Raw genomic sequence first — 21,012 nt, forward strand, 5'->3', positions numbered from 1 at the left:
TATGACTTAAACAGCAGTTACACATCAGTTAATGGCAAATTTAATTAGACTCTAGATCTAACAATTCTTCAGATTTTGTCTGCCAAATTAAGCAGTTGTTGACTTGCTTGAAAATTACTATTTAAAATGAAATTGATTTCATTATCATAGTATAGAATTTATTGGTAGAGATATGTGTATGCATCTACACATCAAAATGCATTTAAGAGATAGTCAAGAAAAAGAGAGCAAAATAATTGAGGCAATATTTAGTTTAGGACTTTTTTGTTTTTGATTGTTTGAGGCATTGGGGTTAAGTGACTTGCCCAGGATCACACAGCTAGTAAATTCCAAGTGTCTCAGTCTGGATTGAACTCAAATCCTCCTGATTCCAGGGCCAGTGCTATATCCACTTCACCACCTACCTGGCCCAAGGACTTTCTTACAAATTAAGTTTCAAGCTGTAAGCTGTTTGGTGGGGGCAGGGGGGTGTCACAGGAAAAGGAGCAGACAGGTGATACAATCCCAGCCAGTTGTTCCTACTATGGATTTAGAGGTGCATTAGTGCTTCAGATATATACTCAGCTTGTCTCCTGACTGAGCTTTTTTGTCACTGCTGACCAAATTCAGGTAACAGTGCAGTTCTTGCCTGTGTGAGTTAGGGAATAAGGACCTTTAAGAGACAACTAGATAGCATAGGTTCTCTTCTCCTGGCCTGCAACCCTTTGAGCTTTTTGTGCAAAAAACAGTTCCCTAGTGGAATTCAAATAAAAATTGATCATTAAGGGAATGGGTGGGGAGGGAGGGATGAAGAGGAGTTGGAACTCAACGTTTTAGGAACAACTGTCCAGTACTGTTCTTGCTACTAGGAAATAAGAAATACAGGTAAAGGGGTATAGAAAGTTATATGGCCCTACAGGACAAAAGAGAAGAAGAGGACAAGGGAAGGTAGGGATGATGGAAGAGAGGGCAGATTGGTGATAGGGGCAATTAGAATGCTCGGTGTTTTGGGGTGGGGGGAGGGGACAAATGGGGAGAAAATTTGGAACCCAAAATTTTGTGAAAAATGAATGTTAAAAGTTAAATAAATTAATTAAATTAAAAAATTGATCATTATTTTAGCAAAGAATTGCTTTATCTTTTGAACTCCCACAAACTAATTTTTATGGTATAAGCCAGAGGTGTCAAACATGTAATCCATGAACTATGGCCAGTGAATCCTCCCATAAAATGTAGTTGGGAATTATTTAACATAATAAACTAAAATGTAGTACAAGGAAACATAACATTAAATTGTGATTTTTTTTCTAAGGCAATATACAACCCCTAGGGAAGCATTGAATTTCTTACACTGTTAGTGTAGGAAATTATTAGATTGTAGGGCAGTCTGACTCCATTGGTAAAAATGATATTCCTAGAGTTGTGGAAACTTGCTGTTTCAATGGAGTATGGAGAGAAATCAGAGGAAAAACTTTTTCTTGATTTTCTTGTTTGAGAGCTGGAAGATGGCAAATAGATTTACCTTCATTTTCTTATAATGCTTGAAACCTTGATTGCTATGACAGAGGCATTTCATGTTGTTTTCCAAAAGAACATAAAATGAAATCCCCATTATCAGATTTTCTGACTATTCTTTGAAACATGTCCTCCATACTATATTGTTTTATGCTTGAGTTTATTAAGAGTATCTTTTATAGATCCTTTTCTTGGTATGTTGTCATTAAAATGTACTTGAATTCACACATTTTGGAAGAATTAGCCCCATACAATAAAGTATAATTAAGTATAACACAAGTTTTTAAAGATAGATTATTTGATACTTTACTGCAGTAGGTGGGGGGCGAAGTTAGGGTAGTGGAAGTTAATTAGTAATAGTGTTAGGGCTTTGCTATCATCAGTTGTAGTACCAGAGTAAAAACCAGGAAAAAAATTAAAACTGAGTCTTGTAGGAACACAAGAATCCTCAGCAAGAATGAGTGCCAACTAGAAGAAAAAAATGAACGTTCGTTAATAATTTCAGTTTAACAGAAGAAGATTTGCGTGATGTTGAATCTTTTTTTCATTTTTAGATTTCAACATTCATTTCCACAAAATTTTAAGTTCCAATTTTTCTCCCTATCTCTCCCCTCCCCAGTGCCCATAATACCTTGTATTCTGATTACCCCTTCCCTCAGTGTGCCCTCCCTTCTATCACACCCCACCCTTCTCTTATCCTCATCTTCTCTCTTTTCTTGTGGGGCAAAATAAGTTTCTATACCCCATTACCTGTGTTTCTTTTTTCCCTGTTATATGCAATAATAATTCTCAACATTCGTTTCTAATACTTTGAATTCCAACTTCTATCCCTCCCTCCTTCCCTACCCATCCCCACTGAGAAGGCAGGCAACTCAATACAGGCTATACATGTGTCATTTTGCAAAAGACTTCCATAATAATCATGTTGTGTAATACTAACTATATTGCCCTCTATCCTACCCTGTCCCCCCCCTTTTTTTATTCTCTCATTTGACCTTGTCCCTTCCCAAAAGTGATTACTTCTAGTTAACTCCCTTCTCCCATTTGCCCTCCCTTCTATCATCTCCCTCACACCCCACTTATCCCCTTCTCCCCTGCTTTCCTGTAGTGTAAGATAGATTTTCATACCAAATTTAGTAAGCATGTTATTATTCCTTCCTTAAGCCATATGTAAAGAGAGTAAGCTTCACTTTTCCCCTTTCATCTTCTCCCTTTTCTCCTCCATTGAACAGGATTTTTCTTATCTCTTTTTTGAGTTAGAGCCTGCCCCATTCCATTTCTCCCTTTCTCCTCCCAGTATTTTCCTCCCTCACCCCTTAATTTTTATTTTATTATTTTTCTATGGATATCATCTCTTCTGATTCAACTCAACCTGTACTCTGTGTGTGTGTGTATTTGTGTATGTAATCCCTTCACCTACCCAAATACCGAGAAAAGACTCAAGAGTTACAAATATTATCTTTCCATGTAGGACTGTTAAACAGTTCAGCTTTAAAAAGTCTTTTATGATTTCTCTTTCCTATTTACCTTTTCATGCTTCTCTTGATTCTTTTGTTTGAAAGTCAGATTTTCTGTTCAGTTCTGGTCTTTTCATCATGAATGCTTGAAAGTCTTCTATATCATTGAATGACCATTTATTCCCTTGAAGTATTATACTCAGTTTTGCTGGGTAGGTGATTCTTGGTTTTAATTCCAGTTCCTTTGACTTCTGGAATATCCTATTCCAACCCTTTGATCCCTTAATGTAGAAGCTGCCAGATCCTGTGTTATCCTGATTGTATTTTCACAATACTCAAATTGTTTCTTTCTAGCTGCTTTCAGTATTTTCTCCTTGACCTGAGAACTCTGAAATTTGGCCATAGTATTCCTAGGAGTTTCTCTTTTCAGGTCTCTTTCAGTGGGTGATCAGTGGATTCTTTCAATATTTATTTTGCCTCTGGTTCTAGAATATCAGGGCAGCGTTCCTTGATAATTTCATGGAAGATAATGTCTAGGCTCTTTTTTTTTATCATGGCTTTCAGGTAGTCCCATAATTTTTAAATTGTCTCTCTTGGACTTATTTTCCAGGTCAGTTGTTTTTCCTATGAGATGTTTCACATTATCTTCTATTTTTTCAAACTTTTGGTTTTGTTTTCTAACTGCTTGGTTTATCTCATAGTCATTAGCTTCCCTGAACTCGATTCTCTCTTTTAAAGAACTCTGTTCTTTCTTTCTGTGTTCTTTGTTCAGTGAGCTTTTGAGCCTCCTTTTCCATTTGGCCAATTCTGCTTTCTAAAGCCTCCTTCTCATTGGCTTTTTGGACCTCTTTTTCCAAATGAGTTAGCCTCTTTTTAAAGGTGTTATTTTCCTCAGCATTTTTTTTGTTTCTCCTTTAGCAGGCTGCTGACATGCCTTTCAAGCTCTTTTGTGGCCTGAGCCCATTTCATATTCATTTTGGGGGTACTGGAGGCAGAGGACTTGACTTCTTCTGACAGTATGCCTTGTCATTTCCTCATCTGAAAGGATGGAAATACCTGTTCACCAAGAAAGTAGCCTTATATGGTCTTATTTTTTTTCCCTTTTTTGGGCATTTTCCCAGTCAGTTACTTGATCTGAATCTTTTGTCAAGATGAGGGTCCTAGTGCTTCTCCTCTCCCCAGTACAAGGCTGAAATTCAGATCAGCTGCTGAATTCCCTGGGGCTTTGGGTGGGGGCAGGGCTGCCACTGAGAGTGGAGGTTCACATCAGCTGCTCAATTCCACCAGAGGCTTTAAGCTGAGCTACCTGGAATGTGGACTCAGGCTGCTTCCTTGGCCACCATAGCTGCCTGCCACCACCTCTGCTGCTGCTGTAACCCCGTGCTGTTGTAACCCCGTTCTCTTTCACCCAGCTGGGACCTTTGGAACTTTCTTTGTTACTTGTAGGTTGAGGGATCTGGGACCCTCCCTGCTGGGAATTCTGCCCTTGGAGGTCTCTTCAGGTCCTGGTCCTCCCAGTGCTTCGTGGCAAGGATTGTGCTCCACTCTGCTCAGTGTCCCGTGAGATAAACCTTTCCTGTCAGCCTTCTAGGTTACCTTTGGCTGGAAACCTCTTTTGCTGTGTTTTTCTGTGGCTTCTGCTGCTCTGGATTTGTTGAGAGTCATTTTTGACAGGTAATTTGTGGGCTGTGGGGGAAGGGCTGGAGTATATGTGTCTTTCTACTCTACCATCTTGGTTCTGCCTCGTGATGGTGAATCTTTTAAGGAAAACATAACTCATCACTAGTGAGTCAGATTATTGTCAATGGATTTGTAATTTTTTCCATTGAGACAAGATACCCATGCTACCTGTGGTTTAACAGGTGCTACCTGCCAAAGAATATTTTCTTACAGTTTACTTTTATGTGGAATTAATTTCATATTGTGGGAAATAGTAGAATGAACTCTCTTTAAAATTTTATCACCAACTAGGAAATCAGAAGACTAAATCAAATCCTCTATCAAAAAGGAATTCTCCATTACACACCTTAATAGAGAATCTTTCCATGGCAGGTAAATGTTTTGCAGAGGAAGAATATGTTATATATGTATTGGTTCTCAGAATTACACCATATTTCAATATTTGTATGTATATGTTCATTTTATTATTCAAAGTTCTATTTGGAATTGTCTTTCTGGTATTGAGCAATATTCTTGATATAATATTGAATATATGACAGTTACAGTGAGAAGAAAGTGATAAACTATTAATATGTATCTTTAAAAAAAGATGGAGAGAATAGAAGAGAATGAGGAGTAGTAAGGATTTTTTTGACTTTGATTCTTCCTTGTTATCATTAATTTATCTACTGAAAAATCAGAACTCTTGTTTTCCACTTAACTTGGCTGAAAATAACCGCAGTAATAAAATACAAAGAAATTATGTTTTCCAAAAGAACATAAAATTAAGTCTCCAATATCACATTTTCTGACTATTTTTTGAAACATGTCCACACTATATATATGAATTTATTAAAAGTATCTTTTATAGATCCTTATCTTGGTATGTTGCCATTAAAGCATGGTTGAAATCACACATTTTGAGAGAATTAATCCTATGCAGTAAAGTATAATTATTACACTATTCTGAATAATAGTGTTCGTTTGTTTTAAAGAAATTCATTTTTTACTTTTTAAATATAGTATATTATAATATACATGTAGTATATACATATGTAGTACATTTAAATATATTTAAAATATTTTATTATTAAAATATTATTAAACATAGTTTCTGACTAAAGGTTCTTTTTAGACTATTCAGTAAAAAAGATCTCTGTTAATTATTTAAATGTAAATAATGTTAACTTCATCAAATGTTTTAAGTGCCTACTATGTGCTAACAGTATGCTAATGGTGTTTTTAAAAACTCATAAAATAAGCACTTCGCCTACTATCCATATCTATCTGCAAATAAGAAAGCAAAGCAAGGCATTGTGACCAGGTTGCTTTGTTTTTGTTTTTTTGTTGTTGTTTGGTTGGGGTATTTTTGGTTTGAGACTGATCACCAACTCTAGGTGGGAGAGAGAAGAATGTACTGATTTCCTTTAGAAAATGTTGCCTTTTAAACCTGATAGCCGTAGAAAGTTGTAACGGAAAATTCACTTGTATTGAACACAATACCACACCACACACACTCCCTCCCCAACCCTCCAATGTACTTACTTTGTGGTATCTAAAGGAAAAACAGGAAATGTTACTAGCATACTGTCTTTCTCTATTAATCCTCTTAGAGCCACTACAGAATTTGATATTATTAACATTTTAATTAAGCTTTTCCATGCCTAAATAAAGATAAATTAGAAAATATGCCTGAATTACCTGATAGAGTAGAATGAACGTTGACTGAAATCAGGGGCTCTAACTATAAATCCCTCCTCTGATGGTTGCCAGGGAAGAGGTGTGGGGGAGGAGGTGATGGGTCAGTATTGAACACATCATGTAATTCCTTGGGATTCAGATTGCTCAATTGTAAAATGAAGGGATTGGACTTGATGGCCTCTGAATTCTCTTTTGTCCTTAGATCTATGATCCTAGAGGACTAAATAGTTTGCCAAATTGCTCAAAAAATTGTTCTCTTTAGAAAACATTTATAGTTGTTTTTATTAGTGCCTCTTAAAGGTACTTAAATTGATCAGAATCTGGGCAATTTTAATTGCCAAAAAATGGATGTGTAAACAAATCATGCTTATCTCACTAAAATTCCATTTGGGGTTCAGATTATTGTAAATCTGACAATAGAATATGTTTCCATTTCCCTCAATCTTCTTTTCTTTTGTTATCCCACTAAAAGCAAATTAGCATAATCCAAGTTTTCTTGGCTAAAAGATTTTATTATGCTGTATGAACGTTAATATGTACCTTGGGTTATTTCTATGGTAGAACTAAATTTAACAAAAACTCATTAAGTCACCGTCACTTGTGACCTGATTGTCAGGTTTTAAAATACATATAAATTCCCCATAAATCACTTTAAAAACACATTAATGTTCAAGGAACTGTTAAACCACAAATACTTAGGTACTTTTCAATGCTGCATTTTTATAACAGAGGATTGAAAATTCTTATTGCCTATTCATCTTTATTCAGTAAATATTGATCAAGTACCTTGAGAAAGACAGTAGTTACAAGAAATACAAAATTGAGTATGACATTCTCACTGTCTTTTTAGAGGAGTTTATTGTCCATAAACTTTAAAAAAAAAAAAGTTTTTCCTTCCCCAGTGTCAACTAAAAAATGCTATTAGAGAGAAATGAAAGCTTTGTACCATCTTAATAATTCTGAGTGAAAAGTTAAGAATGCGGATTTAGAATTGGAAATGATTTTAGAGGCATTTGGATCAGAGGTGTCAAACACAAGCCGGGTATTCTGCCAGCAATAATTGTAGGCTCACACCTGATTAAAATGTAATAGGGAAATGTTTAGCAAAACAAGGTTTTTTAAATCAATATGCATCTTTGGGATCTTTTTATGTATGGTGAAGCTCTTGCTTCTATTTGAGTTTGACATGCCTGATCTAGACCAACCCTCTGATTTTACAGAAACATCTGAGACCTAGATTGACTTCTGCCCACTTTCTTAAATCTTCATTTTCTCATTCTCCAAGGTCTCCTCCATTCCCCAAAAAACTTTCACTTGACCCAACAAGCCTCTAAGTTATCATTCCCTATCTTTTCATCCTTTCACAGCCATAATCCTAGGAAAAAATAAACCCTACCTATTTCTTGCCTCCACTTAACTCTTCTTACTTCTCACCCCCGATTGCCCCAGATACAGTGCTTTTTTTAGGCCTTGTTTTCACCTTGCATTTGACATTGCTGATCACTTTCTCTGAGTTTAGTGACATTCCTCTTTTGTCTCCTCCGACCTTCCTGACTATTCCTTTGTCCTCTTTGGTGACTAGGGCCCTCATCCCATTTCTCTCCGATTTCATCAGCTCCAAGGTTCAGTCATCTCTGTGCAGATGGTTCTGAGAACTTTGTATTGAGCCCTAGTGTTTCTCCTGAGGTCCAAACCCCACATCACCAATTGCCCATTGGACATTTTGGACTGTATGTCCTATAGACATTCCAAAATAATACTCATTATTTTCCCCTTAAAACCTGCCCTTTTACAGTTTCCCCATTTCATTCAAGGGTACACCATCCTTTGAACACCTCAGGCTCAGTACCTCAGAGCCACCCTCAACTCTCCAAGTCTTCCTCACTTCCATAACCAGTCAACTGCCACATCTTGTCAATTCTTCACTTAAACAGTCACTCTTATTCTGTTCACACAGCTACCATCTTTTTCTCATTGCCTCTTCCTTGAATTATTCCACTAGCCTCTTTTTTGATCTCTCTGCCTCAAGTCTCTCCTCTCTCCAATCCTTCTACTCTGCATAACAATTATTTTGTTTCCCTGTCTGTACTTTGTATCTACTTATGGAAGATAGGTATTTAAATGCTTGTTGATTGACTACAAGGGTTACACAAGTAGTTAGTAGCAGAATCTTTTGGAATCTAGATCTTCTTACTCTAAATTCCAGCACTGTTTCTACTGTACCATGTTTCAGTGGGAAGATTGTAGGTCTTTAATTTTTATTGTAATTATTCCTCTGACTAGATAGTCCCCAGAAGATCCCATTTATACACTGTTAATTTGAATAACATGCACTTTTTTTCATAGAAAATGTACTACGTGCTGACCATCATGAAGTCCAGATTAATAGTTGCCAGATTTATGAGGTTTTACTGTGTGGACAAAATGCTATTACAGCAAAGTTGCATGTATACCATCACAATCTTATTAAATAGCTACCTCCTTACTATATCTTTTGTTGTTGTTCTCCTTGTTTCTGGCTTATATTGTGGGGCCTTTGTAGCCCATCCTATTCTCATTGAAATCAATCTAAATATTTGTAGGCGTTGGATTCAAGTGTGTTAGACAACTTTAGTTTATGGTGATAGATGTGTATAAGTACAACACCTTTCCCAGGTAAATACATATATACTCACTATATTGTTCTTAAGCCACTCTGTTAGACGATGAGGAAGTCAAACTGTAGCAAACTTTGCATAACTATCTTTAGCCTTCACCCATCTACTTCCCATGGGAAAGACTTAACTGATTACATTTTGCTTCTTTTAGTGAGATTATATTGCTTTATTGTGTCTAAATACTGGCCTATAGTAACAATTTTGTTCTGTAAAATGTTCATTCCAGAAAAAGGACCATTGTAATTTATTTCTCTTCTAAATTATATATTTTTTTCTCAAGCAAAGAAGTGAAAGTAGTTTAATTTCTTACCGGTAAGGTCAATGACACCACAACCCTACTGCCCTTGCATCCCCTACTCTGTGAGCTAGCCTAATGCTTGTTCTCCTACTTCTTACATCAATCCTTAAAAAGTGTGTTCTCCCACACATGCCTGTACTTCACACAGCACATACCACTCCACTTTGGAAGTAATGGAATAGAGAAGTTAGTGGCAATGTCCTTATAGTTTAGTTCTCTCTCCTCCCACTTCACTTTCTCCTTTCCTTCCTTCTGCCTTTTTTACTCCCCCCTTTATTAGCCTTCACATTCCCTCCCCATTAAATATTGAATGCTCTTCCGATGTTCAGAGCATTTTCCCCCTTTATTTGCTAGCTCACTGGCTAGTGATGAAAGGCTAACATTTTTGTCATGGATATGAAAAGGCAAAAATGGTGATGAAGGCTTTTGAGAGGACAGAAATGATAAATCGCATAAGAGCTCCCTGAGCATTCTTCACCTCCAAATAACTCTTAAGGGACATATCGCTAATCTTTCTAACACCCATTTTGAGAAATCCTTCTGTATAAGAGCTTGAGCTAAAGTTTTAACCTTAACATTTCGAAATATTCCTTCTGGTCTTATATTAATTTGGACCAAAAACTGTGCCTTTTGCAACTTTGGTTCCATGACTTTTCCAGGATTCTCTGAATCAAACATGCCCACCTAGAACATCACTCTTACTCCTGCTTGCAAGCAGTTTCAGTATCTCCCAGCAATTTACTCTTTCAGACAGGTGACCGGCGGCACTTTTAACTAGAATTACTGCCTTTTAACTAGAATACCCAACGGCCAACTTTTCCCCATCAAGGATATCAGAGATAGAAACTTTAAAAATTCTGTTTGGAAAAATCAGTCACATCAAAATTAAACATAGTACATTATTCACTTGGTCTGTGCATGATATTTAGTAGATACAATTTTATTTAAATAGTCTGAATTGTAACTTTTCTTAAAAGCAGTTTTAAACCTTTTTTGTGATTTGACTGGCCTATAGCTAAATTTATATTTTGAGGATGAAGGATTTAGAGGTGAGAACGGAAGGTGAGTGTTTCTTCTACGTATCCTTTCTTGCTCTTTTTTTCCTTTCTTTTTCCTTCATTAGTCTAATAGCTAGCAGAATCTATACTTCTTTTTTAAGGTAATAAATCTTCCAAATAAGGTCAGTTCTTTTTTGGGATAAGGAAAGAAAAAGCAGAAGGAAATTTAAATCTGTAAATTTACTATGTTAGTGTCTGATCCTTTGGTCAGCAGTGGAGATATATGTGTATGTACGGTATCCACTATGTGCCAGGGCCTATGCTAAACTTTTTTTAACAGATATCTTACTTAATTCTCATAAAAACACTGCAAAATAGGTTCTATATTATCTCCACTTGTCCTTGTTCATTCAGGTATTAAGTATCAAAGGCTGGATTTGAACTTAGGTTTTCCTGACTCCTAGCCCATCACTCTAGTCCCTGTACTACCTTGCTTCCAGAGCTCACCAAGCTGAGCTATGGAGCCCATTGAGCATTTTCTTAGTTGCTTTTGTGCCACCCCAGGTCAAACCCCAGTTAATAATCTAGGTTCCATAATATACTATATGGTATTCTTCAGTGACCAGAATAGTAGTTGATTATTCCCTTAAATTAATTTTATGGAAGTATGTTTTGCATGATTACACATGTATAACCTATATTAATTGCTTACTGACTCTGGGAGAGGGCAAGGAAGGAAGGGAATGAGAGAATTTGGAACTCAAAATTTTAGAAAATCATTTTTTTAAATCATTTTTACATATATACTTGAGGAAAAAATAAAATGTTCAAGAAAGTTATTGGTTTATTGTTTCATTGGACCATTGACTATTAGAGCTAAAAGAGAACTGCTACACTTAATCCAAATCTTTCCCCTCTTGCCTACTCCTTTTTAAGAAAGAGAAAACTGAAGTCGATGGTTAAGTGGTTAACTCAGAGTAATAATAGTGTCCCAGAATGAGTATTTTGGTAGAATTGGACCAGACCTAATATATTCAGGAATCAATTATATTGAAGGCATATTGTTTTCTTGTCTTTTGCCCTTCTCTTCCAGGTCTAGTTTAGCACTTGGCACATAGTAGGTGCTTAAATGGTTATTAGATTGATTTCAGTGTGAAAAATTTACAGAGTATTTGACTTACCTAAATGATCATATTCATCCTTAGATTTGAAGAACCAGGAGTCAGTATTGTATCATGCAGATCTAAAACTGTTGATCAAAGTGGCCAATATTTGCTTTATTTTAATAAAGTGAGACATTTTTTACTTCAGATGATTAAAATATTGTTGGCATTTAAAATGTCTGTTGTAATAAAGCAGATTTTGGAATCATTAAAGAAATCTTATTATTTTTCAAAAATGCTGATTTCTTTTTTCTGCTTCCAAAATTTTCCAAGGTTTTTCAAATATTAATTTAGTAAGTAATTAAATCATATGGATAGGACCTTATGTTTACTAATGATATATTGCAGCTTTACTGGTACACCAAAAGGCCAGGATGGAACGGCTTCAACGAGAACTTGAGATTCAAAAGAAAAAGCTGGATAAACTAAAATCTGAAGTCAATGAAATGGAGAATAACCTAACGCAAAGGCGCCTAAAAAGATCGAATTCTATATCCCAAATTCCTTCAGTAAGTTTAATTCATAACTTCTGTTATCTGTATATTTTAGCATAATACCAGGTGCCCTTTCATTAAAAAAATCTACAATTAAAACCTTTGTTTTCATGTTTCCTACCTTCCGTTGGACTTCCCTTTTCCCCAGACTAACTTATTTTGAATAGTATTTGAAAATTAAACAGAGATCTATCTTACATGGAATTATTTTTCAGCTTGACGAAATGCAGCAGTTAAGAAGTTGTAATAGACAACTGCAGATTGACATTGACTGTCTAACCAAAGAAATTGATCTTTTTCAAGCTAGAGGTAAAGTATTGACTCAGTATATAATTGTCTGAAATACTTTTCATTAATTTGCTTTTTTCTTGTTGCTAAAAAAAATCATTTGTATTTCATAATCCTACCATCTAAATTTTTTATTATTTACTAGAGTACTTCTTTAAGGAAAATTAGCATTTCCACTATCTTTTCAACTTGCCAGAAAATACCTCTGTATGGTCAGAGGTCAAATTTTATTTATCTATTTCATAAAAAGACAAGATTATTCTGGTACATTGTTTTTTAACATTTGAAGAATTAGTAAAAAAAAGAAATACATTTTCAAAGGTATTTTTACTGAATATTGAAGCATTTATTTATTTTTGCCTCTTCTCTCTTTTACCATTCAAAGCCCTTGCTATTGAAGGGATAAGACAAAGGCCCCTACTTCAGTCAGAATTTTGACATTAAAAGAGAGAAGGGAATAAATAAAAATAAAATATCTTTATAATATAATAAATGTATAATTCTATCGTGTACACTTTTCCTTCTATTTACTATGTGTTTTCTACATGTTCTCAGAATAAACAACAGATATTATATAGAATAATTTTGTTTATAATTTCATTTAGCCCTGTGTAAGCTTAAACTTACAGTTAGAGAAGAAAGAAAAGTTCTGGAAGGAGAGGAAGTCAATACAGTTGGAGTTTCAAATGTCATCTTTAAAGCAGGTTCTAGAGATGGAGCTCCAGATTATTTCCAATTCTGCTACTCTTACCTCATTGCTTAAAGGGTCTTCTCATTATTTACCATTGATTCAAAATTAAGAGTAAACTCACTGAGAGTTGACTGTAATTTGAAATCAGTGAAAAAGATTACCAGTATTCATGTTTTGATGATTATTAGAAAGAATATTTTAAAATATATATTTTTGAGCTTTAAAAAACCTATCTTTTGTTTCAGGACCACATTTTAATCCCAGCGCAATTCATAACTTTTATGACAATATTGGATTTGTAGGTCCCGTGCCACCAAAGCCCAAAGGTAAGTGAAAAAATGTCTTACCTTGAAAAAGTAAAATTTTTAAATCCTATATTATTTTTAACATCTACTCTAGGAGCACATCAGTTGAGCACCATATTCTTTAATCTATTTCCATTACTGGTAAATTCATTAAAAGGATTTTTCCTATTGTTTTAGATTTGGGGAAATTTTTTTCAGAGTTGTGTTACAATACAACTAACCACATATTTTTTAACTTTTGCATGCATTTAGTTTTTACTATGTATTACCCAAGTATTAAGTCTTAATAGATAATTCACCAGTTGCAAAAGTTTGGGTTCTGAAATATCACATCAGTAGTGTCTTCATTTCCCAAGTTTGGGTAAGTTTTTTAAAATCTAATTATTTAAATTAAATTAGGAATGCTTATTTGTATTTTTAAAGGATTCATTGGTTCCATTAAATGGTGAGCACCCAAAATATATTTAAAATGTGATTTGACTTATACACACTTCTCAGGAATATGTGTTAAAGTGAGGCAGACCACTGGCTTATTCATCAGCATCATTACGATTTTATTGACGTGACAAATAAGTTATCCTTTTTAGGAAAATTTAAACTGAAAAGAAATATTTGGTTAACTAATCGTGGCCTGGCCTAGTGGCAAAAGTTAATCTAAAGTCGGGGTCCCAGAGTTTGGATTCCAGCTCAGCTTCTTGCTGCCTCTATGCTGGTGGTCAAGAAGCTTCCCTTTCTCTGATCTTCAGTGTTTCTTAGCCATAAAATGAGGAAATTGGTTGATTCTAGGTCACCTTACAACTATAAATTCTCTTATCCTATATTAGGGCTTTATAAATGCTGATTGGTATCCACTGGAAAGGAATCCCACAATTAATAGTCGATTCTGAAGATTCAGGGCATACATATGCACCCACACAAAAAGTAGTCATCTACAATGAAAATTTTCTTAAAAGATAAATATGTATGTTAAGAATTTTTGAATTATATAGCAACATAGAATTACATAGCAACGGCCAATGAGTGAAAAGCTTTTGTTTGAATGACAGCAGAAAAGCAATAAATGGTTAAAGCCAGAGCAAGCATTTAGAAATAAAGCTTAATTATATATACCCTAAAAAAATCCATGTCAGTTTAGATGAGCGTGATGACATGACATGAATTCCAGTGATAATAGAATGAAAGGAAAAGGAGAGCAAAGAAAAGAATGCAGGTATGGGAGTGGTAAAATAAGAAACCTGTGACTTAAAATCATAGCCTAAAACAAGGAGTACTTTATTACATAAAAATATTTGGTTTTCCCATTGGGGAGAATAAAAATAATAAAGAATGAAAATAATAGAAGCAAATTAACTGACAGTTAAAAGTAGATTGCCATTTTCCACATTTATCCTGAAAATGACTAGTTGGGACAGTAAACTGCTTTACTTGAACTCATCCATAAATAAACAATGTCCTTGCTTTTATATGCAGGTGAAGTTGAGGCAGCAAAATTGACTTCAAAACTTATCCTTGAAGAAGGAAGCTGTTTTCTAATGGTTTTAGAGTCATCTTTAAGTATTTTATTCCACCGAAGCTAAAACCTATTAAGTTTCATGAACAGAAACTAAAAACCTTGTGAGTTTCCAATAGTGAATCTAGTATTGAAATATGCAAAATTATTTCTGCCAATATTGGTTCGGCTATGAATTAGCATAGCATTTTCTGTTGTGCCTTAAGTGGAGAATTGTGTGTCATGAAAGAGAATACAGTCACAAGGTGCTTCTTATGACTACTGGGAAATTAAAAAAACAACTCATTTTCTGGAATCTAAATTTTTTCATTATTCATGAGAATTCAAAAGTTTGTATTTTACCACATTTTGAATTACATTGTAGTTCTTTTTTTTCTCAATAGGTACTCCTTTTGGCTAAAACTTTATTTTTTTTCCCCTTGCATGTTTTCTATTACATTCTATAAATACGCTATTATTTCTTTGTCAAATTAACTCAGACTGTCTAGCATAAATCATCAGTGTTAATATTCTAGAAAAATATATTCTTTTTTAAAGTAATGGAACACAGATTAACATAGCTTGTGATAGTTCTGAACTTGACCATATTGAAAATTGATTTTGTATTTGAGCAAAGTATTAGCAGTTTACTCTTAGTGAAAAAAATTCTTGTTTATCCTATATACCGATAGACCTTATATGAGAGCTACCTGGTTATTAAATTGAGCCTTGTGGTATTTGATAATATAAAATAAATATCTTTATTGTCTCTTATCTTTACCCTAAATCAGATCTGCCCTAAATACTAGATATTATTTTCATGTCTTTTCCTTTATTCTTCAGATTTAAACCTTAGGAAATAATACTTCTTCATTCATGGAATGGCATAGTTGAGGGAAAAATATACCTCATGTGCCAGTCAGATTTCTTATTATGGCATATGATAATCTATAGACAAACTTTAGTCAGCTTTTAACTGTCCATTACCTACTTAGCTGAAAAAAAGACTATAAAACTTCATGCTATGCTGTGCTCTCTCCCTGAGCCAGTTTAAATAATATTTGAATGCTTTATAGAAAAATATTAAATGGCCATGCTTCAGTGTAACCTCAGCAGTCTGGGGTAGTTGAGACTAAGGACATTAAGAATTTGTAAACTTTCATATACATGGTCACCTCGAACAAAACCTCAGGAGGCGTTTGATTCTCAGGTACATTCTAATATACATAACCAAGAATGCAAACAAGCCTAGCCTTCAGCATTGTTCAGTAGAGCCGAAATATAATTGTCATGGAGACAAAAAAAAAAGAGAGAAGCAACCTCAGAAAATTGTAACATTTAGGTATCAGAATGACATTCTTGCAGTACAAGACCTAATGGTTATTGATTGTTATTATGAATAAAGTATGTCTCATCTATGAAAAACATATTGTTATTTATTAATAAAACTTAAATTCTGTTAGATTTTTTAAAGTAGCCATGCCTATCCTAATAAAAAGTATTTTTCTATATTAAACTTAACAGAATTTCTTCACTGTAGAAAGATCTTTACTTATATGAAGCTCTATTACAAAAGCACACCAACTTATATATTATGTATTTTATACATGTAAGCATATATATTACATTTTATTTATGTATCATGTATATCATATATATTATATATTTTCATTAGAAATGGAATAACTTGTTTTATGTGAATGAAAACTAAAAAGAAAAATTAAGCCTTTGCTTTAAGACACATTTAAACCATCATTGCTCTCAAAGTTAGTTTTCTTTTTACTCATGAAATTAATTTTGCTTCTTCAAACTATTTTCAGAGAGTTAATATCAACTTAGGTTATATGTAGCAACCTGATCTCAGTTACATAATACACCTTGCATTTTCTCCTTGATTTAGCTGATACTTCATTTCAGAATGTATTGATAATGATGTCTTTGCCTTTACATAAAACTCAGTTATTCTAGGCACAATGTATTGCATTTAGTCCTGCTGTCTTCCTATAAGAGGAAAATCTATATTCATCTTACATTAGAAGAAAAATCTTTATTTTGCTATATATTGAGCACACTTGAAAGTCATCATCCTATTATTTCCCCTTTATTTGCATTTTTATATACAAATAACTTCATGTAAGGGCTTCTTAACCTGGAGTCATAGGAGTTCCTCTCTCACCCCACCCCCAAGAAATTAGTGGATAAATTTCAAGAGTCCATGAAACCTGCATGGGGAAAGAAAAGTTATATCTTTATTTTTACTAACCTCTAAATGAATTTTGGCAGTGGTTAAATAAATTAATAAAATGGTTTCTGCTTTCAAAAAGCTCATTTTCTATTTGAAGGAGACAACACATAAAAGAAAGTTCAGCTGTAGGGCAGATGGTAAGACCTGGTAGATTTCTGTCTCCTTCAAACCCTGTGACATGTCAAGTGGCCCAGTAGACATGGAGAAGACGAGAGGAGAAAGGCACTTCTTGTGGTGGTGGCTCTTCCCAACACACAGTATCCCAAATGGATACTTTGATAGGAACAAAACAAGATAATAGAAGAATTTTTGTACCACTTTCTTTACTCCAGGCCTCATCTTTATAATATTTAATTTACAACCATTTCAGAAATGCCTTTTTTGTTGATTTTCATTTTTAAAGAAAATCAAAATGATAGAAAATGTATCACTTGAGGCTTACATTTTCTTTGTAAATTTTTAGTATTTTATTTTAAAGTTATTCTGAACTTGACAATCAGCAACAAGTGTGAGCAGAGAAGACTAAAGAGGATCATATGTAAAACCACAAACCTCTATTATGTACAGCTTGCATTTTTAAAGATAACAGATTTAGCATACCAATTTCAAAGCTGTCCCATTTGGCTTTCTCTTTTTGAACCTTATGTTCTCTGCTTTTTAAAATAAAAATTTTTTTTCAATGATCCTTTTTTTCTTTCTATCTTTTGGGATAATTATTTCTAGTCTCTTTCTCTAATACAAAAAAAAAAATATCCATAACCCAGCAAAATAAATCGATTCATTGACCATGTTTGACAATGTATGTCTCTCTTCCTTTTGAGTCTCCCACCTGCCAGGCAGTGGATTGAGTCACATTTTTAAGACAATATAGGGAGGAAACAAAATGTTCAGAATATAGGGACAAGTTATGCTACTCCAGTAGGAAATGGAACTGAACTTCAGTGACGTGCACACATTTTAGCTTTGTAACAGAAGCCCATTGCAGAAGCTGTAGTGTCAGTATTAAGAATCTTTTTCACCACCACCATATAAGCACAATAGAACTAAGGAGTGAGGTACAGGGTGTGTAGCATTGTTACCAAAACTTGCTCCAGATCCAATTCGCTTCTCTGTATCTCTTTTCTCCTGTTATAAGTTGGAGGTGGCAGAGGAGGATGCCTTGCATCCCTACCTCCTCCCCCATAGTTACACACACATAGGAGCAAGGGAATGGAAAGGGTGGGATGTCACAGTGTGAGGCAGTGGTTAAACTTGATTAACCTATTACTTGATGCTATATGATAAATAACATTATATTAAAATTATCCAATATTTTAACAGACCTTGTGATTTTTTTTTCTTTCCTTTCTAGTCTTGATTTCTAACTAAAAATATTTTGGCTTCTTGCAGATCAAAGACCCATTGCCAAAACACCAAAATCTCAAGACACAGAGGAAGATGAGGGAGCTCAATGGAATTGTACTGCCTGTACCTTTTTGAATCATCCAGCCTTAATCCGTTGTGAACAGTGTGAGATGCCAAGGCATTTCTGAGCCACAAGGCCCAATATCCTCTCTAAAAAAACTGTAACAGATTTTCAAGGAACTGTTCTGTCATTGGGGAAAAAATGTTTCATTGATACATAGGATTTTGCAAAATTGAAGGTGTGACAAGATGGTGTTTTGCTTATGTTAAATGGCAGCCCACAGAGATAATAATACCTCAGTGTTGTGTTGCAGGCAGTTGAAATTCATCACATGAAAGGTAATCTACTGAAAGACTTGGTTGCCAGCTGCCTAGACCATGTACAGTATTACCAATATCCCATTAAGGTTAACTCTCGTGTTCTATACCTGGGTGTTCCCCTATGTCACTACTGAATTTTGACAGGGGAAAGTAATAGAATGGTAGCTTTTTTTTGTTTTTTAAAGCTTTCAGTGAAACACTACATAGATGGGAAAAAATTTAAAAGGAATAAGATTTAACTATTTAAAACTGTTTGCTGCCACTTAGTGCCAATGAATAGGGGAAGAACTTGACAATTCTGTGGTACTCTTGGCCTTGTCTTTGTCTTCCCTGAAAACATCTCTACTCTGTGAAGTTAGCATCAGTCCAGTCATGTCTAAATATGAGAAGGGAAACAGTGTGCATTGTCTGTCGAGGACAAATGGTGACATACCCTTGCTTTTTCTTACTGTACATAGCTCTAGAGCCTGCTTTAAGTGACTTCTTTTCTTTATTATTTTCTCATATTTCTCTATGTATAGTGTAATAGTCTTTTTTGTTAACTTTCTTTTTCCCCTTTAGTGATTAAGCACGATCATGTCCTTTTTTTTTAAAGCTTTATCTGAGAGAAGCAATGCCTTAAAATAAAAAAGAGCATTAATGAAATGAAACTATGCACAAGATTAACTTAACTCATTCTGTGCCTTGCCCTTGCAAATGCTGTACTGTGAAGACCTACAGATGCAGCATGGTAAAAATGGAGGAAACATGGGAAGATTTATGCATTTAGTTCACTCTGTACAATGAATTTTTATAGTGGGTGACTCTACGGTGTTTTGTCCTTCACAAGACAACTTAAAACAACAGATTCTCTTCAACCTACCAAGAGAGCAACGAGAATAAGCTTGCTTCATCCGCCTGGGGTGTTGCAGAACTTTCAAGAGATATTTATTGAGGAAGTACACACAATATCAAAACCAGCAACTGCATCACACAAATACACACACACACACACACACACACACATTTTTTTTTGAGAGAACTTTAAATATTTTACTGTTTGGGCAGTCAGTTTCTAAACCTGACTTGGTGGCAATATCACATATTTATAAAATAAGGTTAGCCATATTTAGGAAAACAGAAGAAAAGCTGGAAAAGGAAAAGCCAACAAGCAGACGTGAACACTGAAGCAAACCTCAAGCATCTCTTTATTTTGATTTTTTTTTTCAATAAGGAAAAACTACTCATGATCAGGAATGTATGTAATTGAATGAAATCAAGCAAAAGGAATGACAGTATGCATTTATAAAGGACAACATGGAAGGAATTCTGTAGCAGCACTTAGGATGAGGCTAAAGGAAGTACAAAAATGTAGCAAAAGGCAAGAGACAAAGTACACTGTCACGCACAGTAAACATTTGCGAGTGGACATTTTAAAATGGAACAGGATTATTACAAGCAGTCTAAGTGAATGCACAAGCCTTGACTTTGAGGGCTTTGCATTTTGTAGATGGGAAGAAATATGACAATCCCAAGTAATTAGGCAGAAGAACCAAAGCACTTGCATTTGATGCATTTTGTTTTTAAAATGAGGCCTTGTTTTTTTTTTTCAGCTTCATCTGCAGTTCTATGTGAAGATTGATAAATCAGTTTTTACCTGTTTTATTAATAAAACCTAATTTGGATATCTTGAGTTGATGGTTTTGTGATTTAGAGGGGCAAACTGTCTTTGTAACAGATAAGTTATTTATAAAAATTAAAAAAAGTTATATTCTAATGTTGAATTTTGTGACTTGTTTTTAACCCTGTAGAACAGTGGGTAAGTGTACTTCATTGGAACATTAAATAAGCATTTGAACCAGGAAAAGAAATCGAAATGCACAAATTCCATATTGTGGTGTTAGAATGTTTAATTCTCTTAAATTATTTTTTATCAGACCATTTGCCCAGTTTTCTCCACAACAGGTGAAAAAGAAGATTGTAAAACTATTTGTTGTTTATCTTTCAAAGGAGCTCAGAGAGTGAACTTAAGTAAGTCTCTTTTTCAATGGTTTGTGGAGGGAGCCTTAATTTATCCAGCTCCTTGTATTTCTCTCCCATTTTAGAGGCTCACTTCTGTGATGAAAGTAAGTGAAAAACAGTGTGGTATAGTAGAGAGAGCACTGGGCGTGGTAGGAGGAGGCCTAGGCTCACATCCCAATTTGGGCAGTTGCTGTTCCTGCCTCTTTCTAGCCTTAGAAAAGTGACTTTGCACCTCTGCGTCTCGGTTTTCTCAGCTGTAAAAGGAGGGGGATTAAATAGATCTTAAGATCCTATAAGTGGTTTCAGATCACTTAAATTTCAGTGGAGATAACTTTCAATTTTAGACT

General features: G+C 34.6%; 1 protein-coding gene across 3 annotated transcripts in view; it reads left to right on the forward strand.

Moving 5' to 3' along the window:
• The window catches only part of TAB2 (TGF-beta activated kinase 1 (MAP3K7) binding protein 2), a 125,337-nt gene extending 104,917 nt beyond the window's left edge, over window positions 1-20,420 (forward strand). For 2 of the 3 annotated variants that reach the window (XM_072643673.1, XM_072643675.1), the window contains 5 exons: window positions 4,923-5,003; window positions 11,776-11,936; window positions 12,137-12,230; window positions 13,146-13,226; window positions 18,329-20,420. In XM_072643673.1, coding sequence (XP_072499774.1) covers window positions 4,923-5,003; window positions 11,776-11,936; window positions 12,137-12,230; window positions 13,146-13,226; window positions 18,329-18,471 — 560 coding nt within the window. In that variant the 3' untranslated portion in view covers window positions 18,472-20,420. The remainder of the gene's footprint in view (window positions 1-4,922; window positions 5,004-11,775; window positions 11,937-12,136; window positions 12,231-13,145; window positions 13,227-18,328) is intronic. The other variant, XM_072643674.1, reaches the window with a different exon arrangement.
• The last annotated feature ends 592 nt before the right edge of the window (window positions 20,421-21,012 follow it).

The sequence above is a fragment of the Notamacropus eugenii genome, chromosome 2, assembly GCF_028372415.1.
Source record: "Notamacropus eugenii isolate mMacEug1 chromosome 2, mMacEug1.pri_v2, whole genome shotgun sequence".
In the NCBI taxonomy this organism is placed as follows: domain Eukaryota; kingdom Metazoa; phylum Chordata; class Mammalia; order Diprotodontia; family Macropodidae; genus Notamacropus; species Notamacropus eugenii.